Source organism: Nomascus leucogenys, chromosome 22a (genome assembly GCF_006542625.1).
Source record: "Nomascus leucogenys isolate Asia chromosome 22a, Asia_NLE_v1, whole genome shotgun sequence".
NCBI classification, from domain to species: Eukaryota; Metazoa; Chordata; class Mammalia; order Primates; family Hylobatidae; genus Nomascus; species Nomascus leucogenys.
Genome location: NC_044402.1, coordinates 91,223,258 through 91,241,821, shown reverse-complemented (window position 1 = coordinate 91,241,821; position 18,564 = coordinate 91,223,258). Strand labels below are relative to the sequence as shown.

The window sequence follows — 18,564 nt, the reverse complement described above, 5'->3', positions numbered from 1 at the left end:
TGGATCCATGTCTGGAAAAAGCCAATGTCTTATAGTAGTATTTACAGTTTTATACTAGTTTCTACTTAAACAGTAGTAGTTTAAAATACTATTTGATTCTTTGGGATCCATTACACACATGTCCATTAAATCTTTAAGTAATCAAACTAATAGAAACACATTAATGAATATAAATAATAAATATATGCAAATACAAGAACATCAAAGTAAAAAATTCTCATTCAACCAAATCAAGGCTTTAATCTCCAAAGTTGCCTTTAGTTCTTTACTGTTTTGAAGAAAATGAAAATAGCCGAAAGCCTATGTATTAATATGTCTCAAGAGAGGAGAGGAGCAGACAATGCAGGTATGTAAATGTGAGGAACACAGGTCTGTCTGAAGCCCTCTCATTTTATGATGTCACCTAAATCACCTTGTGGAAAAGAACTAGAGACCATGCTCAGAAAGTGTGCAAGTCATGCAGATGAATTGGGGATCAATATAAGCAATGACAGGACAAAGGATGTGCTCTACTCAAACTGAATACAATCTCCCAGTACTATAAACTGGAAACATCGGTGGCTAAATTTGCTTAGAACAGATTTAAAGAAAGAATACTCTTAGCCCGGTGTATTATAGACCCTAATGTGTACCAAGTTCTTCAAACAAATGATGTTTATAAATCCCCTTTTTCCATTACACAGGAAGCAGTGGCCTTCAAAGATACAATTTTGTTTTAAAAGCAGAATCACCATATAGCATAGCAAATCACCATTAAAGGTTTGGCAGAAACTTTTACTTTTTAAAAAGATCTTTGTCTAGCATGACACCATCTGATGTTGTTTGAAGAGTTAATCTTAACATATCCATACACTCTTTCAACCTGGGATCAGATGTTCGCAATCCTGTAGATTTGAGTGCCTGTTTTTAAAAAAATAAGAGTTTGTAAATACATAGTGCAAATAATGTATATGCTTATACCAACTATAAGATTTTATTCCTGTATATAAAACTTCTACCCAACACTTGAACATGAATATGGCATCTTAGTGTCACTATTACCCACTTTCTGGACAAGTTTCTCATTGTTTCTTTCTTTTTCTTTCACTGATTACCTTGAAATGAGCACGATAAAAATTTGAAAACATAATAAGAGAAATAGTGTCAGTCAGAATCTACATGTCAGACCACCTTTAAGACTATATTTCAATAATACTGTATATATTTATTATTACTGATTTTTTTAAGTTAAGATAGAAAAATATAAAAACTTACTGTAATAAATTTATGAACAGGTATTTTCTCTTGTCCTTCTGCAATTGTATAGAACAGCAAATCTTCCAAGCTAGGTAACAGACCCTGTTTTATTTTACTAAAGAGGTAGAAAGAATACAAAATTAATCCTTGTATGAACATTCTAATGGATTTTTAACTAAATCCATTATTAAATAACCACTGAACTAGACTACAGCTGAGCTGATATACTCACGACTACAGTCATAATAAATGTTGATTTACCAAAATCAAATCAGTACCACTATAAACCACACTGAAAAACAAGTAAAAAAAAAAAATCATTAACACATATTTTTTAATCCCAGGTTTTGAAACCCTGATCATCAACTCTAGTTGTGCTAATAATGCCCAGCCATCCGTTATGGCAATGCCTTCCTATACAGCCCAGTACAATCACCCAATACAAATTACAGAGCTCAGCAAACGTTCCAGTAAGACTCAACACTCTGTTCAGTTGTTTTGGGGGTTTTCTAAATATGATGACTATATTTACATATTATTCAAATAGTTAACCTGATTATAAAATCTGGGAGAGATAGCAGTTAACTACTGGACAGTAGTTAAGATCAAGTGCACAAGTTCTTGAATCCTGGCTGTAATACTATAGTTGTGTAACCTTGGGTAAATTAATTAACTTTCCTGTGATCCAGTTCCCTCATCTGAGAAAGGGGATAACAGTGCCTCCCTCATAGGGTTGTGGTGAGGATCAGTTGACTCAATACATTCAATATCTTTAGAACATGCCTGGCAGAGAGTAAGACTCTACTGACAGTAGTTATAGTTATTATTTCTAAAGTGATCTAGGTTTACATATCCTAGTCAGCCCTTTGCATCCATAGATTCAACTAACACGGATAAAAAAATTCAGAAAAAAAAACATACATTCAAAAGATATATTGACCTATTTACATAGCATTTACATTTTATTAGGTATTATAAGTAATCTAGAGATGATTTAAAATATATGGGAGGGTATATGTAGGTTATAGGCAAATATGCCATTTTACATATGAGACTTGAGCTGTGGGGGTCCTGGAACCAATCTCTTCACATATACAGAAGGACAAGGCAAGACTGTATACATCAAATTCTACAAATCATAAAGACTAGTAAAAGGAAAACGTTACCAATAAGTATGCATTAAAAATCTTAATTAACTAAACTAGTGTAACACTAAGATGCTATGATTAACCAAACTTTTAAACACTGAATGTCACACAAATGTTTTTTAAAAACACATAGCTTTATCATTAAAATATTTAATGACATATCCTGATATATAATTATTCCCTGAAACTGTTTTTGCTCTTAGACAACTTTTAAAAATGCATTTGAAGCTGGGCACTGTGGCTCATGCCTATAATCTCAGCACTTTGGGAGGCTGAGGCAAGAGGATCACTTGAGGTCAGGAGTTCGAGATCAGCCTGGCCAACACACGGTGAAACCCCATCTCCACTAAAAATAGAAAAACTAGCCAGATGTTGTGGCAGGCACCTGAATCCCGACTACTTGGGAGGCTGAGGCAGGAGAATGGCTTGAACCCAGGAGGTGGAGTTTGCAGTGAGCCAAGATCGCGCCACCACACTCCAGCCTGGGTAACAGAGCGAGACTCCGTCTCCAAATAAAATACATTTGGGATGTTTTAGTAATGGATAACTACAATATATTGATCACTTACTTCTGTTCTACACACTGTGCTAAGTGTTTTACATGCATTCTAACTTAATCCTCCAAGAATCTTATGACAGAGGTACTATTGTTATCCAAAATATAGTGTGATTTCTGGTACATACTAGAAGCTCAACAAATTTGTTATTTGTTCAAAAAAATGACTACCTCTGTCCCCATTTCACAGATTAGGAAACAGAGGCTCAGAGGTTAAGAAGCTTTCCAAGGTTACACAATGGCAAAGATGGATTTTTCTGAATCCAAACTACTACTACATTATACTGGCTCTCTAACTTACTAGCTTGTTATTACTTTTATAAGGTACAAACAAGTTTTCTAGGTCTTATCCTGATCTAATACCATTAAACACAGCTTAACAATACTCACCACCTAATATTCAAAGAAAAACTGAACCAGCTGTAAAAAAATCAGTGGATAATAACATACCAATTATTTACAGCAAATGGTTGGTCAAATAAACTTGAGATAGTGGTAGTTTGTCACTTTAAAAAACTGCAGAATAAGCTTTCTATGTATTTATCACACCAGTAAATGGTATTTGCTTTGCCTAAAAGCTATGTAAATAACATAAAATATACACTTTTTTAGCTTATGGCACATAGTGCAAAAAAATTAAAATGACCATGTTATTGCCACAGCTAGCAAAAAAAGATACATGCTTACTTGCTTTTAAACGAGAAATTAATTTTTATCTATGGGGGAAGGAATTTAAGCCAGCCCTAAAAAATAAGCTCATAAAATAAGCTGTCAAAACTGATAAAAAGAAATTACTACCTATCTCAGCATTTGAAACCTCAGATTTTGATCTGAGAATGAATTCGCTTCAACAGTCTGGTGAACAAACATATTCAAATATTCTCCTCAAACTTTCTACAAGGCAGAAACTACTCAAGATCATTCATGCCTTAAACCCCCTTTTCTCTCCCTAAATTAATTCTTTCTGGTAATTCTTCACAATAATGTATTTTTCATTAAAATTCAAAAGCTAAAAACTATAGCTTTCAGTAACTATATAGTAACTAGGAAATCCTTGAGAAAAGTGTTTAAGTTTTAATGACAAATAGGATTATAGTAGTCTTTCAAATCTTATCAATTATTAATAACCCAAATGAATCCTCCACATTCCCTTGAAGAGAAAAACATAAAATGGTTATGATATTCAGCAATTCAAATAGGATATAACAGAAGATAATCTGAAGCAAAATCCTTATTTCTCACCTTTTTACTTCTTCTCCAACTTATACTGTCTCTCTCTCATTTCCTTTCTAAATGCTGCCTTTAAGATCATTTTACCATCATATTGTTTCTTCTTTTACCCATTCCTTCCCCTACTTTAGCCTTTAACTGTATTAAAAAATAATTTCTTAATGAAAAAGAAAAATCCCATGCCATGTATGATATCATGTTAGACATCATTTACAGTCTAGAAGAAGTAGGAGACATGTACACAAAATGAGGAATTACAAGAATGGATCTATGACATCCAGACTTTGGAAAACTACTTCGCTATGGTCTAATAAGGTCAAGCTTTTTTTAGATGAGGTGGAATTTGAGCTAAACCTGAAAGATGGGTAAGAACTGGAAGTATGGCAACAGAAAAAGATTTCTGGCAAACAGACCAAAGGGATGAAAGTAAGCATTCACTTAGTGTTTATAAAGAACAAAAAACAGCTAGAGCACAGAATGTGTGAATTAAGGTGCCTGTTTCTACCTATAGGCTATTATATGAATACTTAATTTTTTAGGGTTGAGAATATATATATTGTGAATATATATATATATATCTGAATACATATATTCAGAAGATATATATATATATATTCAGAAGATATATATATATATTCAGAAGATATATATATATTCAGAAGATATATATATATATTCAGAAGATATATATATATATATTCAGAAGATATATATATATATTCAGAAGATATATATATATCTTCTGGTAAATGAGGAGACTACCTTCCAAAATCTACATTAAGTTTAAATGCAGGGCCAACTTTTGCAACATGAAAAGAGGAACTGTCTGCTTACCCCACTGACCAAATTAGTTTCCCCATACCAAAGGGGGAATTCATACTCCTCAGTCTGGTATGCAGTTCTCTATAAATTAGCTTTACACTATTTATTCCTAACTTAATCCTTATAATTCCCTAATGTAATTGACTAGACTCATTGACTTGTAAATAAGTGCTATCTCATCTTTTATTTTTTTTAAACTATCATGCCTTCTGTTTAAAACCTTCCTCTCCCTAAATCTTTAAGCTATCAATGATCATTTCAATTGTTTCACAGGACTTTGCCCCCACCAGGTTCTCTATACTCTTTTTTTTTTTTTTTTTTTTTTTTGTTGAGACGGAGTCTCGCTGTCGCCCAGGTTGGAGTGCAGTGGCGCGATCTTGGCTCACTGCAGGCTCCGCCCCACAGGGTTCACGCCATTCTCCTGCCTCAGCCTCCCAAGTAGCTGGGAATACAGGCACCCGCCACCTCGCCCAGCTAATTTTTTGTATTTTTAGTAGAGACAGGGTTTCACCGTGTTAGCCAGGATGGTCTCGATCTCCTGACCTCGTGATCCGCCCGCCTTGGCCTCCCAAAGTGCTGGGATTACAGGCGTGAGCCACCGCGCCCGGCCCAGATTCTCTATACTCTTTAGCATTCTCTGGTATCACTAAGTTTTGTCCTTTTCTTGTACTACTTACTATATGCCAAGCAACAGCGATAAAGATCCCTAAAGTAAGGTTGTGGTCTAGGAGAAATGCGACTAAAGCCATGAGACAAATACTATGGTAGAAGTGTTTTTCAAAAAGTATTTTATTAGCAAGTACAGATGAAGTATTTATTTTTGCCTTAATGGGTAGGGGAAATCAAGAAGGTTTCTAATCTGTAATTAGGAGCAACAAGGCAAACTCATCTTTATCAGTTCAAAAATCTTATAAATAAAAAACTATCAAATGAAAGGAAGAAAATTAAAAAAAAATCCTTACTAATAACTACAAAATGAACAGAGGAAAATAATTGAAACCAACTGTACGGTTTTATTTTGCTAAATAACATTTCATATTGCCCAACCTCCCCAAATTATAAAGCTTCAAGGCTGGGGTCAAGTCTTTCTTAATATTTTTTTCGCATAACTCTTAAAACACATAGTATAGTATAGTAAACCTATGAGACAATGAAAAACTATCTTTTCTTTTCAAGTGGGATTAAAAAAAATGAGGCCTAATAATAACACAATACAAAGGATTTGCTAGTCTTTATGCCTTCATTTAAGAATAATGATCCTTCAGATGATATTTAGGGTTGTTTTAAAATCAGTGTATCATTTTGAATTTATAGTGAGCTGACTGATAACAACTGTCTATCAACACCAGCAAACTGGCAGATTAATAAACCTGTTAGATGGAAAGTTGAATTGATGGTGGCTGACCATATAGTAAAACAGCATATTAGAATGAATGTTAAGTCTAACAAATTGACAAATTCTACTTATCATCAAAGTGATTTTGCCCCAAGGCTAATCATTGGTGGAATTTAAAAATAAAAACTTACATCTTCTAAGGCTTTACTGCTAAAAAGGACTCTCACTTTCTATCATATTAAAACCCTATGAGGTAAATTAAGGTGGGTTAATTGTCCCCAGTGTACAGATAAAGAGAGTCCTAGAAGAGTGTGGCGGCATGCACCTACAGTCCCAGCTACTTGGGAGACTGAGGCAAGAGGACTGCTTGAGCCCAGGAGTTCAAGGCTGCAGTGGGCTATAATGGCACCAATGTACTCCAGCCTGGGTGACACAGCAAGATTCCATTTCTAAAAAAAAAAAAAAATTTTAATTTAAATTTTAAATTTAAAAAAAAATTTAAGAGTATCAAAGTCAAGCAGCATGTCCAATGTCACATAAATCTTAAGTGGCTGGACCAGAATTAGTCCTACAAAGCTCGTCCTTTGTTCCCAGTTCCAGACTCTTCCTGCTCTGCCACCTCATGCTCTCAGTGGTTAGCACTGTATTTTAGGAATAATATCTGTAATTCTTGAACAATAATAAATTTCTAACCAAAATGCAAATAAGAGAACTAAATTGGTCTGCCTTGATAAAACTGCATCCTGTCAAAGCAAAGATGAGATTATATTCAATTAGGGCTGCTGTTTTGACCGGACTTTATAGCACAAATTCATTTAAAAGCACACCAAAGTAAAAAGCACAAAAGCCACTTTATGTGAGGAAATGGTCAGGCTGTCCCTGTCAGCTCATGGTAATCTGCCCATATGTTTGCACAACTCCAGAAGTTTGACCCAAAAGGCAGTCTGGCTGTCTCGGGCGGGAAGACTAGGATCTGGGGACATCAAGTCTATAACATCCAACTCTGTTAGTTTTTCCAATAACTCATTTCTTCAGCCAAGTATCCTTTAATATATCAGTCTACATGGAATAATACAGATACTATATGAATTCTGTCACTGCAATCACTTTGATACCACTATAGACGACTTGTTCAGAATAACTAAAATATACAGGTAGAAGTTAATGAAAAACTTCAGCCACATATAAGGAAAAATGACACAGCTATGAAAATGGAATGGGCTGCCTTCTAAGGGAGTGAACTCCCTTGTGAAGGCAGTATTCAGGTAGAGATGAATAACAACAACCTATAGGGAGTATGTAACAGAAGAGAAGAAAGCAGCAGCTGGGGAGAAGGGTTTGTAAGATCTCCTATAATCCTGAATCTAAAAAAAATTAACTCTATAAATTGAATTAGTTTGCTGCTAATAGATGAAAAAAGAAAAATCAAAACAAGTCCTAATACTGTCTGAACTTGTTTAGGTCATTTAATATCTGTGGGCAGCTTATATAATATGTAAAATGAGCTGGAATTAAATGTTCTTTAAAGTTACTTCTAAGCCTAATTCTCAGTTTTTGAATTGCTAAAAATAGATGTCCTCCAAACCACTACACTAAAGTGAGATCACAAACTTTATTCACTCACGACTTACATACTTTTATTTTACACATTAGCATATTCATCTGGGTTCTAAAACTAACGGAAGTATTTAATGCCACTGAACTAGGGAACTTAAAAATGGTTAAATTGGTAAATTTTGTTATGTGTATTTTACCACAATTTTTTGAAAAAGCTAAGCAGAACTGGATACAGAAGGTAAGAGTGAAGGAGGATTGCTGGAGACATGAAGAACAATCAACTGATACAAGATACAAAAATCCACAAAAGAACAAACCCACCCTTAAGAGTACTGGTTAAAGCAGAACCAATCAAGGCAAGAGAGAACTTACCAATAAATATATTTTAGTGTAGGGGTAGGCAAACTACAGCAGGGACCTCCTCTTTTTGTAAATAAAGTTTTACTGGATCACTGCCACATCTATTTACCTATTGTTTGTGGCTATTTTGCTACCACCACTGAACTGAGTAGTTGTAGTAGTGACTAGAAAACCCCAAAAGCTGAAAATATTTACCATTTGGCTTTTCAGGGAAAGTGTGCCAGCACTTGTCTTACAGCATCACTGTATTACAGTGCAGTATAATAATGCATCCTTAAAATACACATAAGTTGAACAAGAAATGTTAAACTCTATTCATTACAATGTTTTAATATGGCAGAGAAATATGTAACATTTACTAGGGAGACTTATATCAAGAATAGTTTAAAATTTTTAAAGTTTGATGTTTGAGGGTACCAGTGAATATGATTAGACAATCCTGATAAACATGAGCTGTGCAAATTCATACATAACCTATTTTCATACTTTTCTTTCAGTGTAATGGTGCTTACTATTCTTATACAACCAGAATCAGGATATTAGAAGAGCAGGCAGTAGAGATTTACAAGTTTAAAATTTAACAGATGTGGTTCCTTTGATTTTCAAAACTATGGAATGTTTTTTACTGTTTTAGACGTTTCCCACTTATAATGGGGGGAAATCTTAAAAGTAACAAAAGGAGGCAGGAAAAACAATGCCCATTCTCATAAACCACAACTGCTAATGTCATTTTGGCTTATTTCCTTCTATTACTTTTTCTGAGCTTTTTAAAATAGCTTGAGATCATACTGCATAGAAAATTCTGTATTCTAACTTTTGGCCTAACATTACCTTATATCCCAAAAAGTATCTGCAAACATTTCAAATGACTAAATAAGAGACTCTCATATGAATGTACCATAATTTACTTAACTATCCCACTAATGTTAAACATGAGTTTTTCTCCATTTTTCTCTAGTATGCAGAACACTGTACCAAAAACATTAGGAAATAAATCTTTCTAATACTTCAGTTTATTTTGTGAACTTAGATTCCTAAAAAGGTATGAATACTTTTTAAGTTCCTCATAGAGCTTAAAAATTGCTCTTCAGAAAGTTTACAACCCCATCAAAAATGGAAGGACGTGTCTATGTCACTCAAAATATCCTCATCAAGAAGACAATTTTAAAAATCTTTTTTAGAAGCCTGTACCAGAAATAAATAGGCAAAAAATATATTTCTTAATCCTGAAAGCTATCAGTTTTATTCATTATGCAACATCTACAGTTCCATGTTTCGAAAGTAATGCTTTTACTATAAACATTTCTTTATAATGAATTTACATATCAAGCAGAGGACACTTCCAAATGGAAGTCTAGGTACATTAACATTTTGCTTCTTTTTTTTTTTTTTGAGACGGAGTCTCACTCTGTCACCCAGGCCGGAGTGCAGTGGCGCGATCTCGGCTCACTGCAAGCTCCGCCTCCCGGGTTCACGCCATTCTCCTGCCTCAGCCTCTCCGAGTAGCTGGGACTACAGGCGCCCGCCACCACGCCCGGCTAATTTTTTTTTTGTATTTTTAGTAGAGACAGGGTTTCACCGTGGTCTCGATCTCCTGACCTCGTGATCCGCCCGCCTCGGCCTCCCAAAGTGCTGGGATTACAAGTGTGAGCCACCGCGCCCGGCCGGTAACATTTTGCTTCTACTACGTTGTAGGGGGTCAGAAAATCACTAAGTGCAGTGATCACTCACAAGTAATATGTTTCATAACCAAAGCAATTTTGCACCTGAGTAGATTTCAGGGTAAAACTGTAGTAACAGTATCTCTATGTGAAAGCTATGTACCTCACTTAGAGATATTAGTAATTAATAACTTTTTATAAATACATCTGTTTATTCAACTTTCTTAAGCATTTCTCTTACTAGCAAGTGACTTCAAGATGAAAAGGCACAGGCAGGCAACTATAAAATATAACCTTAATTTATATAGGATTTAACATGATTGAGCTCCCTCACACAAATTCTATAATTAGGCTTTCAGTTTATATAGCCATAATTTTTCTTCATTTCAAATATCACAAGAAGGAAGTAGTACAGCCTTTTACTATTATCTTTTTTTTTTTTTTTTTTTTGAGACAAGAGAGTATCGCTTCGTCACCCAGGCTGGAGTGCAGTGGCACGATCTTGGCTCACTGTAACCTCCACCTCCTGGGTTCAAGCGATTCTCCTGCCTCAGCCTCCCAAGTAGCTGGGATTACAGGCGCCCGCCACCAAGCCTGGCTAATTTTTGTATTTTTAGTAGAGACAGTGTTTCACCATGTTGGCCAGGCTGGTCTCGAGCTCCTGACCTCAAGCGATCCACCTGCCTTGGCCTCCCAAAGTGCTGGGATTACGGGCATGAGCCACCATGCCCAGCCTGATTTCTTTTAAATAACTTTTTAAAACTCAAAGAAACCCACAAATATCTTCAGCAAATTTCTTTCAAAGTGACATTTATCTTTGGACTAAAATAGTGCCCCCCCTCCCTTTTAGCTGGCCTACATATTGCCTCATAAAAAAGGCTGAATTCTATTTGGTTGTCATTTCATGGATTAGCTGACTTTGAGGTAGGCAGACTTCTCTATAAAAGAGTAAGGTCTGGAAACACGCAGCTAAAACTCCAGGAGACTAAACCCCTCAGAATCTAATTCTTGTTCTTTCAGTGAATTTCATCCAAATATTAATAAAATTATAAATTAACAGCATGAGTTTTTTAATTACAGATCATGGACATAGTTATCAATGACTGATGCACATTTCAATATAAATATTAGGCCACAAAAATGTTATGACATATAGTTATTGGTACCTTTTTCACTTGCTTTTAAAAAAACAAAAAACTGGGCTGGGTGCAGTGGCTCACGCCTGTAATCCCAGCAATTTGGGAGGCTGAAGCAGGCAGATCACAAGGTCAGGAGGTCGACACCATCCTGGCTGACATGGTAAAATCCCATCTTACTAAAAATACAAAAATTAGCCAGATGTGGTGGCATGTGCCTGTAGTCCCAGCTACATGGGAGGCTGCGGCAGGAGAACCACTTGAACCCGGGAGGCAGAGGTTACAGTGAGCTGAGATCACACCACTGCACTCCAACCTGGGTAACAGAGCGAGACTACACCTCAAAAATAAATAAATAAAAATAAAATTAAAAAAACAAAAAACTAAAACTCACTCATAATCATCACCTAGAAAAAAATTTTAATAATGAAGAAATCAAAAATAAGGGGCTGCCTGAGAAGCCCAAAGGAAAAAATTAAACATATTTTCCACCTTGATTTCAGCTTAAGTGAATTATAAATATGTTAACTTTTAAAATTAAAACCAAATGCAATACTGAAGGATCACAAAAACATGTGCCCCTATTTTAACAGAGGTTTTGTCATTTAGTTCTAAAACTTAATATTTATATCTGCCAAATACTAACTCAACTTCCTTACTAGTATTGTTCAATCTACCCAATTCAATGTTTGCTGAAATTCATAAGCATTTCATCTTACTTTGAAATTCAATGTTCATGCTGGGCACGGTGGCTCACCCCTGTAATCCCAGCACTTTGAGTGGCCAAAGCGGGTGGATCATCTGAGGTCAGGAGTTCGAGACCAGCCCAGCCAACATGGTGAAACCCCATCTCTACTAAAAACACAAAAATTAGCCAGGCGTGGTGGCAGGCGCCTGTAATCCCAGCTACTCGGGAGGCTGAGGCAGGAGAATGGCTTGAACCCGGGAGGCGGAGGTTGCAGTGAACCGAGGTCACACCACTGCTCTCCAGCCTGGGTGACAGAGCGAGACTCCATCTCAAAAAAAAAAAAATTCAATTTTCAGAGTATACACCTCGATGATTTTCTTTGCCCTTCATTTTCCATCTACTAAACATATGAACTATCAAGACATAAAGCTGAACTATCAAAATATAAATCCATACTATCTAAAGCTAGCTGAAACCATTTTCGCTTGCACTTTTACTTTTAAATATAAATATATTTTAAAGTATGCTTATTTGTGTAATTACAAATATTTCTGAATATCACGACTTCATGTAGATGTGCAAACATCCAACTACCACCTCACAGGTATGCAGTTTTTAACAGAAACTACCAAACTGCCTAAAGTAACTGAACTAATAATTTATACTTCTACTAGCAATGCTAAAGTTCCTATTTCCCAATCACTTGATTTAACATCTGCCAATCTGACAAGGGGAAACTGACCTCATTGTTGTTTTAACAGAATACTTTCAATATTGCATCCTGTATGAATTATTTATTTTCTAACAGCATACATATGCTGGTATTTTTCCAGCCCAATTTCTGTTATGTATCTCTTTTCCTTTCTCATTAAAAAATAAATGTCCAAATAAAAAAACTTAATAATGCCCCTTACGTCTATCCCTCTGACTCTTCCTAGGGACCCTTCACTAAGATAGGATACATACTTCTGGACTTTACGGAAATAAGTATAACCAGCTTGACAGAGAAAAGTATGATAAAAATGTCCATATGGGCAAGTGCTGGCATAAACCATAACATAGTTTGTGACTTTAATATAATGCTCATTCCAGTTCCTGTTGGTTTTCTGGAAGGAGAGTGATATTTTCAAATTAAAACTCTAAAATTAATCTCATAACAGTATGCAAAATAGGTTGAATTGGAGAAAAGAATGAATACTGGGGTACAGACTTAAAATCTGAAGTCATTGAATATGTGGCGACAAATGTAAGAACAGAGCTTTAGATTAAGAGGTGAAGTACTACCTACACAAAGATGAGAGTCAAAGCTGAAAGAAGGGATATGCTGTTGAGAAGGCAGACAAGTGGGAAAGGGGCAAAGGCCTCAGCCTCAGGGTTTACCCAGTGAGGAAATCCAGAAAGAACTAGGAAAGAAGAGAGAACAATTTTGAAAATGAAGAGAGGCAAGCAAAGTTGGTTTTCAAGATGACAGAATGAACCATAACAAAATTAAACAAGATCACTAAAGAGAAAACTGAGCAAAGATCATTAAATTTTTCTATATGATGTTAAGACGTTCGTATCCTAAACCACACTAAAGTTGTGTAATTGAGACAGCATAGTCTAAGGTGACATTAGTTCAAAGAGTTTGTGAAAAAAAGGTAAAGTAACTTGCTTATATCCCGCCTCCTTCCAGAATATAAAGTAAATAAAATATAAACTCAGGACCAAGGAAAGGAGGAAACGCAGATATCCCAGCCATGTGAACTGATGAAATTGGTGTGGTTAAGCATTAAATTTACTCTGAACTTATTTATCAGCAGAGCAAAAGGTAAACAGTGCAACTCACATAGTTTCATATAAGACAGATGTATAGCAATTTCTCAAGATAAACATTTCTGTGGAAACCGAAAAAATTAAAAACCTTCATGTGCAAGCCTGAAATTCAAAGACAAATCTCTTTAACAGACTTTACAATAATGAAGAAGCAATTTTTTTCTCATTTATTTAATAAATAGTTATGTGTCATTTAACACACGCCAAATATTGTTCTAAGCGTTTTACAAAATGTTAATTTAATTTTCTCATAGTTATTTGTTTTAATAATACTACATAAAATCTGGCACAGTCCTGAGTGAGTGCTAGCATACCAGGTGGACTGCTGATTGAGGGATGACCTATGCTTTGCAGGCTAAGCATTAGAAAGGATAACAGGATCAACTGGGAGCTTATGTGCCAGGATAAGAGAAATGTTTGTCACATAAAGGCAAAATGAAAGGAGCCAAAGAGGGAAAGCTACATTTGGAAACCAGATCATTCAGGAAATAGAAACTTTAACCAAATTAAAATACTTTCTTCACAACCTTGAGGCCATTGCTAAAAGGTGACTTCTTATTAAAAAGGCAATGAAACCAGAAACTTCTGGACAAGTAAATCACAGAAGCAGCTCAATTTCCTATTTGACAAGAGGAAAAAAAAGAGAGGCACTAGAGCCACTGCAGAGACACAGACCTGAAGACATAATTTTACTAGAATGCAGTTCCCATCTTGTAGCCTTTAACTTTTAAATGGTGGTGACTGCATTTTGCAATTCTGTACCTTGGGCACTTGTATGTAAACTCGTTACTTGCTTGGTAAACCGGATGATGTTAAAGTAAAAGTGAGTCCCAGACGAGAGTAAATATCATTCTAGTCCCTAAAACATGAGAGAAGTACAAATTTAACAGAAGTATAGCTTTTTAGAACTGGAAAGGATTTAAGTCATGTAACCCAAGATATTAAATAACCTGTCCGTAGTCAGGACGCTATTTTGTGGCACAAAACCAAGATCACAAACCACCACCAATTTCGCCCATCACCAGGTGATTTTTTTCAAATAATCTTTTTCAGTCTGGGAGAAGAACTTTAGGAAAGTTCCCAACTTCAATTACAGGAAAACATCAAGCAGGTGTGAGATTGAAATTTTAAGAATGTTCTCACTTTCAGTTTGACTTAAGGAACTGTAGAGCTGGAAATAGCAGCAGAAATAAAAGGGAAGCAAAACAGGTTACAGTGTCAGCGTACAAAGCCAGAAAAAGAGTAAGGTATAATGAAAGCAGACCAGTAAATTTTTACCCATTTTGGGAAAATAAAGTGGTCCATTTGTATTCCACAAGACAAAAATATTTAGGAGACTGCTTTGCATATTAAGAAAAACCAATGTTGCTTTAAGACTAAACTACTGTGCTGTACACGTACAGGATGAGTCAACATCCTATCACAATTAAGTCACAAAACCTACTTAACTCAGATTTCTGAGTTAGTGTATTATGTCACATTTCATCTTGGCTATTTAACTTTTATTTCTAAAAATCTCCCCATCTCACGGAAGACCTGACAAGCCAAAGCTGGTCCCTAATGCAAACAGGTGGTCTATACTGCGTGCCCCATCTTCTCGGCCACATGACCCGATTCCTCCTAATCTCACTTCTGAAACATTGTTTCCGGTGCCCCAGATGGCTCTACACGTGCCTGAGGTAGCCACTCCAGAAATATAGAGCTCTCTGTCACATCTGGCTTCCAACCGGATGATGGCAGAAACCAAGGGAGAGCAAGCAGAGCGGAAACGAGCCAGGAAAAGCGACGAGTCAGGAAGGTAAAGGCTCTGCTGAACGCCCAACTCCTAAATGTCACTCAGTGGAGATGTTCGTGCGGCATCGCCCACGAATGGCTGGGGCGGGAGGCCAGGCGCTGCAGCGCGAGCCAGGGAGCTGAGCATGCGGCGCGGGCAGGGGAGCGGCCTCTCTGGCGCTGGGGACGCCAGGCGAGCCCATCAAGGCCCCACCGCGGCCCCACCCGGGCGACCCTCGCCGAGGACGGAGAAGGGAAGTGGGAGCCTGGCGGAGGGGCGCGGGCGGGGAAGGCGCGGGCGGGGCCGGGCCTAATCACATGGCGCAGACGGCGCAGGCCGCCCGGCACCTCTTTCTTTCTCTTTTCTAGAACCTCGGCTCCTGTCCCGCCCCACCGCAGGGCCCCACACAGCCCGAGCCCGGGCCCCGAGCGGAACGAGGCCTCCTGCGCCTCGCAGAGACACTCACTTTTCACCTGAGGCCACCAGCTCTTTGCCCTCGCTGTTGCCAAACGCGTCCGTCTCCCCGGGGCCGTCCTTGGGGCCGGGCGCCGCCGGGGCAGCGGGTGGCGACACACCGGGCTGCGGATGCGTGCTTCCCTTGCCCAGCTCCTGCAAGATCTCCGAGGGAGAGCTGGACAGGCCCCGCGCGAAGGGCTCCGCCGGCCAGCCGCCCCCGCCCCACCACGGGTGGAGTCGCGCGGCGGCAGCCGGGCCCGCGGCCGGCCGTCCCCCGCCTCGGGGACGCCGGCACAGGGTGACCAGGGGCTGTGCCCGCCGCAGAGTCGCGCTCATGCCGGCGGGCGACCGCAGGAGCAAGTCCCGCAGCATCGCTGAGCCTCGCAGCCGCATCATGCCGCCGGGTCCGTCAGCGCCCGCTCAACGGGGGAGGATGCTCCAGGCGTGGGCGGCCGGCTTCCTCGGGGAACGCGGTAGTGGGGTGGTGAGATGACAGAAGAGGAAAGGTCAGCTACGTGGGTGTGGTTCCGGCTTGGACTCCCGCAGCGGATGCGGGTACTGCTGCTGCTGCTCCCCCGTAGGATTGCCGCGACCGGTTCTCTTCGCACCGCCTAAGGCTCCGCACTGAGGCTAAAGCGCAGGGGAGGGCTAGAGACCTTCGGCGCTCGCCGACGGCCCGCCCCTTTCGCCCGCTCCGATTGGCTCAAATCCTCAACCTCTCTTTTGATTGGCGATTAGGGCAGTCAAATTTCTCTCGGCTCTCGGTGCGCGGAGAGTAGGGCGGGGGATTGGTGGGGGGCGGGGAGAGGAGTCAAACTGACGTGTGAAGCGGATGAGCCAGGCACGGCTGCTCAGTAGCCACTTTCTGCACGCCGTGCCAACTCCGAGGCTAGCCTGGTTGGGTACTAGGGGTTCTGGGTTCTCGCATTGATGAAGCGGTGGGCTCCTCCACTCCGGGGATTCGAGCTGTTGCGGAGACTCATGGGCGAGATCCCCCGCAGCCGAGGGCAGTGAGGTCAGCAGGTTTGGAGGGGCTGAGTCTGGCCGAGCTGTCGGAGTTCAGCCGGTCCCAGCTCGCATCTGGCCCCCAGGTCAGGGCGTCTGGCGTCTCCTCCGAGAGCAGCCCCGGACAAGCTTCATCCCTCTCCCAAATGTAACATTTGCTTGAAACTTTCCATGATTGGCTACTACCCAGATGTGAAGTGTTTTGGAAAAAATGAGCAAAATCCTTTCAGCTATGCGACTTAAGCCTTGGGAGGGTGGAGGTGGGGGGAGGGCGACGAGTGGCGAGGGGGGTGGGGGGGGGTGCGGAATCCAGAATACTACAGCTTTCTTTTTTTAAAATTATTTTTTTCATGTACACCGATACTTCAAAAATAGTTTTCAATAGCAATGATTCCGTTAACGCTAGTTTGCTTGAAAGCAAAATTGTAGATACTTTTCTATTTTAAAAACTGCTTCGCTCTTTTAAAATAGAAGCACTGGAATACGGGTTCTCTAAGTTATTTCAGCATCACTATCCATTTATCCTTTTGGGCCTGTGGTAAAACAGCCAAGAACCTGATAAACTAAGTTATTCCCTGAGCCTACATACACATTCCATTCCAGGACAAAAAAATGTTTTTAGACGATTTCCTGAAACAATTAGGTTTAAATGGCTTAGATCCACAGAGTTTAATAAGATGTTTTGAGGGTTGGTGTGTTGTTACTGTGTTGTTGTTGTGTGTGTTCGTTTTGAGAAAGGGTCTCACTCTGTCACCCAGGCTGAAGTGCAGTGGCGCGATCACGGCTCACCGCAGCCTTGAACTCAGGGGCCCCGGTGATCCTCCCAACTCAGCCAGCACCTGCTTTTTTTTGTTTTTGTTTTCGTTTTTTTTTGTATTTTTGGTAGAGACGGGGTTTCTCCAGGTTGCCCAGGCTGGTTTCGAGGGATCCGCACCCCCTGGGCCTCCCAAATTGCTGGGATGACAGGCATGAGCCACCGCGCCCAGCCTAATGAGATGATTTTTATGAAACTAGAAGGGTGTATGTCAGGTGCGTCATTAATTGATAACCGGATTTAGTAATTAGTGAACTGTAAAATATTTCAATAGATTAATAATTAGGAAATCTGGCTGTACCTACAGGTTATGTGACCTTTGGCATGTTACAGCCTTGCCGTGTTTTAAGTTTTTTTTTTTTTTCTATCTGGTCTTTAACCAGAAGAACATGGAAAAAACTATCATGTGTAAAACATACAGTCACCTTTTTTATTTAAAAAAAAAAAAGACAGGACAATGGCAAACTACTTAGATGGCTTTTATTACTAATGTTACTTGTCCAAAAATGTTAATGAATCAAAGTAATGATATATTCAGGAATAGAGACATCAAGTTTCGGAGGAAAGGTAACAAATATTACCCTTGCCTAACTCTGACTTGTTAATAACTTGCAGACTTTAATATTGTCCAATATATTAGCTGCAATTTGTTATCAGTTTTAACTGCCTCCTTTTTCTCAACAACACAAAGCAACTGACAATCCAGTTACTGTTTTCCTCTCAGTTTTTCCCTTAATTTCTCTGAGTTTCTTATGAAAATTATTATTATATATATATATATATATATATTTTTTTTTTTTAGACGGAGTCTCACTCTGTCGCCCAGGCTGGAGTGCAGTGGCGCAATCTCGGCTCACTGCAAGCTCCGCCTCCCGGGTTCACGCCATTCTCCTGCCTCAGCCTCTCCGAGTAGCTGGGACTACGGGCGCCCGCCACCACGCCGGCTATTTTTTTTGTATTTTTAGTAGAG

The 18,564-nt window shown here is 39.0% G+C and overlaps 1 protein-coding gene across 2 annotated transcripts in view; it reads right to left on the bottom strand.

The window, feature by feature from the left end:
• GLS (glutaminase) overlaps nt 1-16,401 on the bottom strand; it is an 86,134-nt gene extending 69,733 nt beyond the window's left edge. Inside the window, exons 1-3 of one of the 2 annotated variants that reach the window (XM_030803425.1) lie at nt 15,786-16,401; nt 1,255-1,351; nt 779-900 (exon numbers count right to left, since the gene is read on the bottom strand). In XM_030803425.1, the coding sequence (XP_030659285.1) occupies nt 779-900; nt 1,255-1,351; nt 15,786-16,171 (605 nt within the window). In that variant the 5' untranslated portion in view covers nt 16,172-16,401. The remainder of the gene's footprint in view (nt 1-778; nt 901-1,254; nt 1,352-15,785) is intronic. The other variant, XM_030803426.1, reaches the window with a different exon arrangement.
• Nucleotides 16,402-18,564: the final 2,163 nt, after the last annotated feature.